At 45.4% G+C, this 12141-nt stretch overlaps 1 protein-coding gene across 13 annotated transcripts in view; it reads left to right on the plus strand.

Moving 5' to 3' along the window:
* The window catches only part of SLC8A1 (solute carrier family 8 member A1), a 385952-nt gene that overhangs the window by 53638 nt on the left and 320173 nt on the right, over window positions 1-12141 (plus strand). For 2 of the 13 annotated variants that reach the window (XM_045447045.1, XM_045447044.1), the window contains one exon: window positions 950-1228. The exons of 2 other annotated variants lie outside the window; for them this stretch is intronic. Coding sequence is in view for 9 of the 11 variants with exons in the window: in XM_045447041.1 (XP_045302997.1) it covers window positions 2231-2299 (69 nt within the window). In the remaining 2 variants the exon portion in view is untranslated. Of the gene's footprint in view, window positions 1-949; window positions 1229-2081; window positions 2300-12141 lie in introns of those variants that run through there. 9 more of the 13 variants (XM_045447041.1, XM_045447048.1, XM_045447036.1 and 6 more) reach the window with 7 other exon arrangements.

A 12141-nucleotide genomic window follows, 5' to 3' on the forward strand; every position in this document is an offset into this window, starting at 1 on the left:
AAGTTTGCTAGAAATGCAGATCCTAGGCCTGCATAAGAAACCGCAATCCCTAGGTTAGATTCAAATGCACATTCAAGGTTGAGGGTTAGTGGCCTGGAACAGTGGCTCTCAACCTCGGTTACTTGTAGGAATCAACCGGGGAATCTAAAAAAAAAAAAAAAAAAAAAAAAAAAGAAAGAAAGAAAGAAAAAGGAAAAAGTTACTGCTGCCTGGGTCCTACCCCCAGAGATTCCAAGTTAATCAGTCTGGGGTGTGGCCTAAGCACTGGGAGTTTTAAAAGCTCCCCAGGAGATTCTGAAGTGCGGGCAGGGTTGAGAGCCACTGGCCTCATACTCAAGCTGTGGGGTTCCTGGAGTCAGATTCTCCTTTCCCCCGTGGCCTGGCTGCCACAGAACTGACAGTAAGTAGCGGGGAGAACCCTGCTAAGGACTGAACTTTCTCCCTGGCGCTCTTTTCCTCTCACCTTCTCCATACAGCTGCCCCTTACCCCACCCCATCCCCAACCGCCCAGACTACACCAGCGGTGGATGTCCATGGGGGCTTTAAACACACAAGCTTGGAGTCTCTCTTGAGAACTTCAACATCAGAGTCTGGAGATGGGACGCTGAAATCTGCATTTTTAACAAGCTTCCCAGGTGTGTCTGATGTGGGGCCAGGTTTGTGAACTCCACAGTGGGTCTAGCCTTTCATCCTGCCAAGTCATTAAGGATTTGTAAGGATGAATGAGCTGTCAAGAGAGCAAGGGCCTGGTGCAATGCTCCTTTATTAATTATGGCGAAGTGATGTATTGGCAATGATAATGCTTCTCTTGGAAAGGCCAATGAATGGTTCGTCGATTGCTGCATTAGATTTTTCTCAACTCAACCTTACCGCTCAGCTCTTACTCCTCTCTGTAGTTGAAAAGCTGCACGGCTTTCACGTTAAACAGCTTCTTGGTCTTCATTCCCAGGTGAGCTGCAATCTTTGAGAGAAACAGCCACACGGAGAATCCTTCAGAGATCTTGGCTGGGGACCACCTCTCCCCTCACCCCCATGTCCTTATCTGCTTGTGTCAGCAGCTTGTAGCCCCGGTACTGCTGTGCACGTCTACATGTAGGAAAAACACAATGAGGGGGTAAGAGAAAATCATTGATGCAACCCCACATCCCTTTGCTAAACGAGAGCTTCCTTCAGCACAAGGGATAGAAGGCGGAGGAAGAGAGATACATCTGGAGTAACAATTTCAGAGGTGAGAAATGGGCAGGCAAGTCGGGGTTAGGGTTCTGCCTTGCGGGGAGAGGCGAGGAAGGTTGAAAAGAAAAGTTGCAGCGCCCGTCTGCGCGTGTAATCGATGGGCTGGGTGCCCGAGAGAGCGCTAGCGCGCGGCCGGAACGCACTGCGGGGCCGAGGGCCGGGACCAAACCGAGAAACCTTGGCGGCGGCGGAGGCCGGGAGGGCTCCCCGCCCGCCCGGGGCGGCACCAACCCGCCGGCTCTTCCCCCGGGCGGTCCCCGAGGGCGCCGGGGCCCGGCGGGCCGCGGCGGGGCCGAGCGCGCGTGTGAGCGAGTGCGAGGCTGCGGGCGGCGGGCGGGCGAGTGTGCGCGGGAGGGAGGGAGGGAGGGGGAGCGCGCGCGCCGCCCGGGCCCCGGCCCTCCCAGCCTCCCGGCCTCCGCGCCTGCCTCCCGCCCGCGCGCACCGGCTGCCCGCAGCCGCCGCTCCCGCTCGCGCCGGCGCTGCACGGGAGCCTGCCCGCCGCCGCCCGCTTTGTGCTTCCCCCAGAAGATGGGAGCGACCTCTTCCCGGTCGGGAGCTATTTAAAAGGAGGGAGCGGGCCGCGTTGCCTGCTAGCGCCGCGGAACGGGGGAAGGATCGAGCCACACTCTCCCGAACCAGGTAGGCTCTTAGGATGGGCAGCCGAAGGGATGGGGTCAGCTACCGCCAACTCTTTTCCATTTCGTGCTCCTAAGGCTACACTTCCCTCCGCTTGGGCACAGGACCGGCTGCTAAATTGTGTGTGTTGTGTGTGTGTGTGTGTGTGTGTGTGCGCGCGTGCGTGTGCCCCTCCACGTTTTCTGGGGTGTCCGCGCTTCTCCGGGAGCGAAATTGCTCGGGCTGGTGCGTCTGGGCGTGAGTGTGCCTGCCTGCCAGCGCCGGCTGCCTGAGGAAGAAAGGGCTGCTAGGGAGGGATGCTGCACCCTGCGCGGCGCGGGGCTCGGAGGCTTCAGGGCGCGAAGAGCTAAGTCCGCCCGGAATGCTGCGCTGCTGGGCATCCAGGCGTCCCCACCCACCGGGCTCTGCTCCGAGGTCATCCCTCCTCCTGGTAATCCCTGGGGTCTTCCCCCAAGGCCACACTCGCGAGTCTCTGTTCCGGCAAGCTCTAGGTGTTCCTTCGCCACGGACTACGGAGAGGAGGGAGTTGTGGCCAGGGCAGACGGAACAGGCAAGGGGGGATTGCAGCGGGGAGTGGGCTGAAGGGTCCCGGTCTTTGGACACCGTGCAGCGGTGTGCGGTGGGGATTGGGCGCGCACAGGCATCTTTCCCCCTCGAGATTCGAAGGGAACTTTGCAGCTGCATTATCTGCCTCTGGAGCTTTGCTGGCTCTTGGGGAAACGGTCTGTGTGCTGAGATGTGAGGATATCCTTCTTGGCTCCTCCTTAATGAAGAAGAGGGAGGTCTTATGGGTGGACGGTCGGCTAAAGAAACCAAATCTGCCCCGGCGATGCTTTTAAAAATACAGTATGTGTGCATCCTTGATTTTAAAAATCCACCGCCCCCCCTCCGCCCCCCCAGGATTCTGTTGACTATTTGATGAATGACTGGGGCTGGCAATTTGTATTTCCCTCTCCAGACAAAGTGGCAGTGGTTGGGTTGAAAGCAGAGTGATCAAATTTAACAAAGACTTTTTTTTTTTTTTTTTTTTTTTTTTTTGAAGAGAGCTATAATAGTGCATGGTGTCCGCAGTCACTGGAAAGAAAGTCATGCTTTGCACTGGGTATGTTTAGCCACCCCCCCCTCCCCCCCTTAGCCTGGCTCCCTGGCTGGCGCTCTTTATCTCTCCTGCTAGTCAGCCACTAGTGGTTGTGACTATAACAATACAAACTTTGTCCTGCTGGAGGTGTAAAGACTAAAAAGAGAAAAAAGGATATCAGTAGGAGGTGTAGTGGAAGAAGCTTTTTAAAAAATGACAGATGTGGTAAAGACAGTACTGGCATCCAGATCATGGAGGAGCTGCGGAGTAGGTGGAGATTCTGATCAGATCTGGTTAAAGGCATCGCTCGAGTATCTCCAAATATGAGCAATTGAACACCCACAATCCAGCCTCTGTGTGAAGATTTCCTAAGGGAAATGGGGAGCAACCAGGAGGGGATTCTGCAAGTATACCTCCCACCCACGCCCCACAAAACACACACACACACACACACACACACACACACACACACACACACGCGCACACACACACACACACGCACACACGCCTGTTTTCTCTTTCTCTCTCAGAGCTACTCCTGCAGCAAGTCCAGAAAGGAGGGAGGAAAATGTGTCTAGATGTTTCATTCATTTCAGATCAGAAAACGAAACCAGAATGAGGGTGATTGCCTTTAGGTTCCTCTTTCAAATCCTGTGTTACTTGGATTTCGCTGGTATGGGTTTGCTAAACTTGCTTAATTGGGAGCTGAGGCTGGTGTGAAAGGAGGAAGGAAGGGAGAGCCAGTTCCATCTTCGGGGCCTTGTGAGTGAGAAGGTGGGGGAAGACCCACTTATTTCATCAAGAAGCAAGATGTGTTTTCTTGAGTGGTTTTCATTTTACAAATTCCACCTGCTTGAAGAATTCCATTTGATTCTAAGTGCTATTTTGCTAAGATTTCTCCCGCCTACTAAAAAAAAATGAGTCCTGCTTCCCTGCCCCCCCCAAAATAGCTGTTGTCTTGTACGAAATATGGAATGTTAATTACTGGGGGGGGGGGCGGATAAAGAACTGGACAGAGGTAGACCATCATGGACTGTTGAGCTGTGCAGGGGTTGCAAAGGATATAAGTATCCACGACAATCAGACTTCATTTACTCCGTCTTGAAAGCTTAACAGGGCTGGAAGAGGAGAGTAATGAATTAAAAGAATATGAAGGCTGTGCTTTATATCTGTCTGTCTGTCGGTCTTTATGTCTATCCGTCTACTTACTTACTTGTCTATACATCTATCTTTCTATCATTACTATTTAATGGTTTCTGCTAGATCATTTTGGATTAAGAGTAGGGGCTAGATAACCATTTTGTTGACCATAAAGGGGAAGAGAGGTGATATAGCAATAGTGTTTGAACTCCAAATAAAATTACAAAAGGAAGATGAAGTATAGTCAGGACTAGTTGCAGGAATCACATTAATTGTTCTTTCAAGCTTATGATGTTTCAGAAAAAAAAAAAAAATTCCAAGAGAGCTTCAGTATTTTGTTAGCAAGCTATATTTAACATGTTTTTTATCAGACAAAAATAGACTTTTATTTATCTTGCAAAGTAAACGCATGGCTTCTTCCCTCTCAGTATTTAATCTGTTTCTTTGAAAAAAATAAATGAGGATAAAAGCTCTGCAGACCCAATGAAGTTGCATTCCTGCTTTAAAGCAAGTTAAAGCATCCATTTAGGTCATGGATGTGTTTCTCCCAAAGTAAGTGCATTTTAGGACTTTGCCATATGATTTTCATGTTGCAATTCAGTGAGAGGAGCCCTTTCTGCATGATGCCTTCAGGTAGAGGGAGCACAGCTTGGAGGTTAAGAAGCAAGCTGTCTGCCCCACCAGCATGGAAACAAACAAGATCCCAGTTGAATTAGAACTTAAATCTGGAAAAAGAAACACATGAGTAAAAGAGGATATGGTAGAGTACATATCTTGCATGCTTTATATTTTTTGCAGTGTGAATGAATGTTGCTTTTAACCAAAAATTGTTAAGTTGTTGCTTGACCTTTGCAGAGAATTTAGGGATCAAAACGTGGCAATCTCTCTTCTTCCTGCTCCTTTCGACCCCCCCACCCCCCGCCCTTTTTTCTTGTAAGGGATAGATGTCTCTTGCCAGAACATCTTCCTGTATTGTCCATACCTTATAGTTAGACCCCTCATCATAACCTCTACCAAATAGTCTCCCATCTGATCAAATTCTCCTGCTCCCTCTTGTGGCAAATATTCTCCCTGACTTTCCCCAGATTTCAGAATCGCAACTACCATCCCTCAAGGCCCCGTTAGCTGCCTATCACTGGGGTTCTAATCTCAGTAATATTTGTGGCTGACCAAGACAGTGGGCTGCTGAACTAGGCATTTCCAGTTTTCTCTCTGAACAAAGGGAAATCTACCCCCTGGAGACATACTTGAGATTTAGTGAAAGTACATGTCAGATGCTTTCTGATCCATTGGGATGGAGTAGATTCCGGAAATGTGAGCTTTCAGAGTCAGCTTTTGAGATTTTGATTTGGACTCAGAGCTAGTCCGGTGGGGCCTCATTAAATACAGTGAGATTATTTTCCGTTTTCTTTCCTTCTCTTCCAAAAGATACCTCTTTCCCTGTGTGTCTGTGTCTGTGTCTCTCCATCTCTCTCTTTCCCTGCCTCCCTCCCTTCCCAGGCTCTCTCTATCACACACATACACACACCCCACAAAATATATTTTATAGAACACATATTTTGCATGCTTAAACTAATCAATATTTAGGCTCTCAGTAAGGTTTGTAAATCAAACAATCCATTTTCTGAACTGGAGACTTCTAGGGCGAGCTACTCTCACTGGCATGTTTTCATCGAGAGCGGTTCAGAATACGAATGAGGAGACTGGGTGCCTTTTTCCAGTGTGTTGACTCAACTTGGAAGATGGTTGCTTGCAGCCCTTGCTGCCTCAAGTGTTTTGTGTGGGCTCTCCTGGCTGACAACTCTTATTGAACTCTAAGTGTTTTGTTTCCACATCTGTGATCGTCCTTTGATCCGCCCCGCCAGGAGAGTGTAGTATGTAACGAGATAGACAAAGGTTCAAGAGAATCACATTTTCTCTTTACCTGAAACTTTGTAGCCCATTTCAGGAGGAGGGGGAGGACATATGGAAGGAGAAAAGTCCTGACTGGCAGCTCAAGTGAAGGAAATGTGTTTATGGTCAAGGGCAAGTACATTGTAGGCAGCCGCCTATAAAGTGATTGGAGGGGGGCAAAACATCTTTGGGTTTGAAGCGTTTATGCATCTGTAAACATAAGATCAGAAATTCTTGCTATGGGACCTTCATTTGAATTAAGTAATTCTATCTAATAGATCCCTAATAAAACGCAAGGACATCACCCAGGAAAGAGCTACCGTTAATTCTTATAAACCATTGATGTCTGTGTATTCGTTAACTTGTATTGGTTTATCAGATCAGCTGACAGAAAAGTCCTGAAGGCCTGGATCACAGGAAGGTGAAGCAGAAGTGAAAGTAGTTTGAAATTGGGTTGGTGCCCAGTTTGTGCCCTCAGAGGCTCCTTCTGGTGGGGAAGTGTGAGGGACCTGAGTGCCCTCAGAGGAAGTAGAGAGTAGCCAGACAGAGGCAAAGATATCAAAAATTTGATCCTTTCTTGAAAACTTAGCTTTTTAAATTCTTCTGAGAATGGGTACATTGTATCCCCCCGTGTGAAATGATATCCTTAAAATCTCAAATGGTTTCTACTATGTGTCATTTTAAAATACTCATACCAATAACCTACAAAATGCACATACGATACCAATTCAGACAGATGGTTTCTTGCATATATAATATAGACAGAAAAATAAATTCAAGTATTAGAATTCATCTTAATTTTTAAAAAGACAGAAAAAATAATCACTTTGTAGATGTCATTACATGTGAAGTCAGAATAATGAATAATTTCTTCATTGAATCGAACGTGAGATGAAAAGTCGGACAGACAAGAGGGTGATTCAGCAATTTACTCCAACCCAACCATGATATTTATTGAGCACTCAGTGTATGCAAGGCATTGCACTGAGCTTTTCGGAGATTGCAGATGATGAAGAGGAGTCATTTGACATTTGCTGAGTGCCCACTGCATGCCCAAGGCCAATCTAAGCACCCTGTGTATGTTTTCTCACGTAATGCTCCTAAGTGCCCTGCAAGAAAGCGTCGTTCTCCCAATTTAAAGATGAGACCCTGGCTCAGTTAAATAACTTATCCAAGAGCTAGTAGGTGACAGTACCAGTTTTTGACGTTGTTCAAGAGCCCTGCTCTTTGTACCATGTTTTCTATTCTTAGGGATGTTGTGGTCTAGGGCACCTAAATGCTGGGCCAAGTGAGAACTATTGCTATGATTGTCTAATGAGCAAAATTCTATAGAGTTGAAAGGAAGAGGAGAATATTGGGAAAGGCTTCATGGAAGAAGAGGCATTTTAGTTCATTTTCAAAGAGTGAAAAGGACTTCTAAAATAAATCAAGCCTAGCTATTTTTGAAACCTGTAAACCAGTCCCCGCTAATTTATAGCAAGGACAACCCTGGGGCGATGTTCGGGCCATTTCCAGGCTTTTGAAATCAGCTGTGTGTCTAGTCAGAACCAGGCATGGAACAGGGGATCTGGAACAAATGATAACATGGGCCACTGTATCTGTGTATTTTACAAGTAAACCCCAAATTCAGGATGAATTTCCAGCATGACCTTTAAGGAAAGAAGCTGTAACAGTTCAAGAGGTCAGACAAGGGACAGACCACCCGCCAATCTGTTCCTCCCTGAAATTTGATGGTCAGGCTTTCTGGGCCATTACAGGTGGTTTTTCTTTCTTTCTTTGGCACTGAATGGCTCTGGTGCTTTCTCCCTTGAGCTTCTTGAACTTGTCCACCTCCTCACTTCTGCTTCGCCTTAAAACATAAGGCCCAGGGCCCACTGTGGCTCTGCTCTGCTTGATGTATAGCATCCAGTCCTAACAGCAAGTTTAGAGAATCAGACTGCTTACCCTACCCGCAGACCTCAACTTCCTGCGTAGACTGGGGCAGAGTCCCCAGAGGGAGTGGCATCGGGCAGGGGCAAAAGGATAGAGTTTGGAGAGGTGCTAAGTCATATATCGAATGTCTCTCAGAAGTTCCAAGTCGCTCTTCCAAAATAATCTACCTGCCAAATGCTGGAGGATGTGAGCTCCCTAGAGCTGACATGTGTGAGTTGGGACTGGGCAGAGTTGCTGGCTCTTTTTCCCCCAGACTCCTCGCTGCCTCTCTTCTCCTGGCCATGCACCTGTGAGTGGCCCCTTTGAAGAGCTGCTCCTTATCTGTGCTCTTGCTGCTTTGAACCACAGCTAGCTCTGGAAGAAACAGCAGAGATCAAATAAGCAAATGAAACAAATAAGCAAATGAAGGCCATAGGAAAGTACATGACTTTTCAGAGTGAAGTAGGAAACAGTTGAATTCAGTAGGGCTCTGAGGTCATTTCAACAAAGTCCCATCTTCCTTTTCTTCTCTGATAATATAGAAGGCCTCCAGAAATGTATCTGTGTTTTCTGGCCTCAGGAGTGTCCGGATGTCTATTAATGATTCCCTAAGGTGGAAAGGGAACTATGACTTTTGCTTCTAGACTGAGGGTACTGACTAATAAAATGAAGTGCCCTAGAGTACTCCGACTAAAGTTCTCTGAAGTCAAGAGATATATCATGATAGTCATAATATTGATGTGTATTCAGCAAAAGGGATAGTTAGCATCATGCCAGTTTGCTTCCCTCTGCCTCATTTTCCTCATCTATTAAATGAGAATGATAATAGTAAAAGGCCATGTGGGTTTTTCTGTGAGGAATAATACATTAATACTTGTGAAACATTTGAACTGGTTTCTGGCACGTGAGCGCTCAATAAGAATTTGTTCTTATTCCTTGAGATGAATGGTGAGGCTCTGTCCCTGCCTGTATGCTTTTATATGAACAGGGTAATTATGGGAGGTCGCCATGGGAAGGAGGAAGATAAGGACACACAGAATGACATACACCAGCGGTCACAAAACTGTTTTCCAAGGGGCCACATAGTAAACATTTTTGGCTCTGTGGACCACAGGGTTGTCACAATTAGTCAACACTACTGTTGTAGCAGGAAAGCAGCCGTTGATGATACACAAATGAATGGTCATGCTGTGTGCCACAAAACATTATTTAGTGACACTGAAATTTGAACATCATATAATTTTCACATCAAAAAACATTTTTTCATTGTTCCAATGAAACAATTTTTTTTTACGAAGGTAAAAAAAAATAACAAAATGAGCCTTATAAAATTAGGTGACAGGCTACATTCGACCTGATGGCCATAGTTTGGCAACTCCTGACATACAGCTAGATTGTGAGAGACCCAAAGGCAATATTAGTGAGTCAGAAGAATCCTAGCAATTGGGGTTGGGATCGCGCAAAGAGAGGTGGCCTAGAGCCTAGCATCCAAGACCTCGTGGTAGAGCCTAACTCTGGCAAGTCTGAGATGTGTGGCTTTGGAAAGGTCTTTTAAGTTACCATGGCCTGAGTTTTCATGTTGGGAAAAGGGAGTAGAGGCAAATTAGTTAGGCTTTCAGGGGACTTCCTAGCAATAAAAGCAGTTTTATGAAGGGAGATTGTACATTTAAGATGGATCATGGACGGCTGGTGGAAAAGCATGAGAAGGGAAAACTGTGCACGTTTGGGTAATTTTTATTTAGTAGCTCAGTTGATTACCAGGAACAGAAATCCTGGGAAGATAGACATGTGCTGTATTGTGAATGTTGACCATGGACACCAAAGGGAGGGATTAGGATATTGTAACTTCATATTGTTAGCAAAATTCCCCAGTTTTACAGATCAGGCCAAGAAGGGGAAAATGACTTGTCCAAGGCCACAGGACTGATCCTTGAGATTAGCAGTCATTGTCCCCCAGACTGATGACCCTTCCGTCTACCTCATTGTCCCTAGCAGAGCGATGGAAAGAAATTAATTGTGATTACATGATTGTGACCTCAGAGGGGCAAGTCTCAAAAAAATTGCAGAAGCCACTTTCAGTATTTTCTAAATGTGAAAGCATCCCCCAGCATATCTAAGAAGGTAGGTCTGTCAGTAACCAACCCCATTCCAGAGAAGGTGAACTGCAAAAAGTTTAACCCAAGACCTTGTACTCCAACAATCTTTTGCCTGGGTTCCTGCTGACTATCTTAATTTTCAGCTCACATGTTATTTCTTCAGCAAAGCCTTCCCTAGCAGGTCTGATCCTCTATGACTTACCCTTGCAGGACTGTGTGTTGCCTTTACAACATTTATCAGAGTTAACAGTTGTTTCTTTTTGAAATAATTTAAAATAACATCTGTCATCTGTCTTCCCAGCTACATAATATATTCCAGGAGGAGAGAGAGTGTATCTGTTTACCTCATGATTTTAGCCCCAGTGCCTCTCCCATTCCAGACAGGTAATAGACATTCAGAGTTTGTTGAATGAGTGAGTGAATGTTCTCTCGTAAGTCGTTGATACTGATGAAAATAATCCTTGCTTAAAAGGCGTAAGTTACTATCTTTACTTGCTAATTAAATGATTAAATGATTGGCATTTCTTCCTCCACTGACTTTTTTTCTCAACTCTTTTCCACTGGCTCCTCTCCAATCCTGGCCTATCACAAAAAGACCATAACATAATCGTCTTGGCATGGTTACATAACATTAAAACCATAACACTTTAGCCAATATTTAAACACTTCTTCAAATATAGGTATATGGGATTGGTTTAAAGGGCATATTCACTAGATGCTTTATCTAGTGGAGAAATTGTATATTTCATAAACTGTGCTCAGGGATTTGTGTAAAAATTTCATGTTTTCCCATAAACTACTCAATTTATTCCTCTAAATATTAGAATTTGGCTAGTTCCTTTCTACCCTGCTTCCATTTAAAAAATCTATTTGTTGTATATACATGTACATCTAGTTTTAGAGCCATGACATTAGGTATATTGTCAGAAACTTTAGAAAACGGTAGCATAGAATATTGACGAAGGGTCACCATTACACGAGCATCTATCAACTTGAGTTTTTTAAAAGAATATTTCTTTTCCCTTCCTACTACTGTGTTTCTCAAGAACATCTTATTCTTTCAAGGACTGTGATTTGACACTATGCAGAAAAATTTAAAAGACTTACAAACTTCAAGTTGATAGGGTTCCATCTTCTGAAAAGCAATCTACTTGAAGATGAAGCTTAATGACTCAGGGAAAAAGCTGATGAAATTCACCAGCCTCTGCTCACATAACCAGCATTTTCCTTGTTAAAAAAGATTTTTTAAAAAAAAAAGGCATTCCGGGTGTTCCTATCACATAGCTTGAAATTGGATTCTGTATTAAATATCCCCAGTCCCAAGAGCCAACTAGAATGCACAAAGTGACTACAAAGATTTAGCCTTGAGTTGAAGTGAACAGAGGGGGTGGTGAAAAGCCCCACAAAGACCCTATAATTTAAAGAGCACAGCCTTCCTCAGCATCTAAAGCTTCAGGTTTGGGATTTATGTTTCTGCATATTGTCTCCTCTATTCAGGAATTGTGCATGGAACCTGGATAGGAAGTCTCCAAACTCTTCCATTTATCCTGGGTCTTTGTCATGTATTGATGTAATGTCCCAGCAGTCCTTAGCTGTTTCTATTTCAACAGGGCAGAACTAACCCTTGGCAAAATTATGAAGTAGGCATAAATGACTCCCAATGCTTTAATCTCTTTTGGGAGCCCCCGTGATCTCCTGTTAGCGTCCATTCTCCTCCACTGTCTTCTCTCCTACCTCCCGACCCCCCACCCTCCAACTCACCGAGGGGCTTCATATTTCGATGCCATCTAGAGTGCCAATCTATGGGAAGAAAAGCCCTTCTGATGTATTATTTCACATCAACACCTTGCTGCTATTGCAAGAAACACTAATTGTAGTTTTTCAGTACTAGTCTCTGTCCAGTACTTTGTCTAAGTGCTCTGCTCTGCAGTCTGTGTTTGCTGAAGATACCCCATGCCAGTTCTACTCTCTACCCAGTTCTTCCCTTTAATCCAATGCCGCTGAGGGGTGTTGCCAAGACTGCCCATATCAAATCAGCTGGGGTGCTTATTAAAGTTCGAATTTGGGTTTCCTCTTCAGAGATACTGTACATCAGATGCTTTTGTCATCCTTCCAATCCTGTCCTTTAAAAAAATTTTTTTGGGGGGCGCCTGG

Source organism: Leopardus geoffroyi, chromosome A3 (genome assembly GCF_018350155.1).
Source record: "Leopardus geoffroyi isolate Oge1 chromosome A3, O.geoffroyi_Oge1_pat1.0, whole genome shotgun sequence".
In the NCBI taxonomy this organism is placed as follows: Eukaryota; Metazoa; Chordata; class Mammalia; order Carnivora; family Felidae; genus Leopardus; species Leopardus geoffroyi.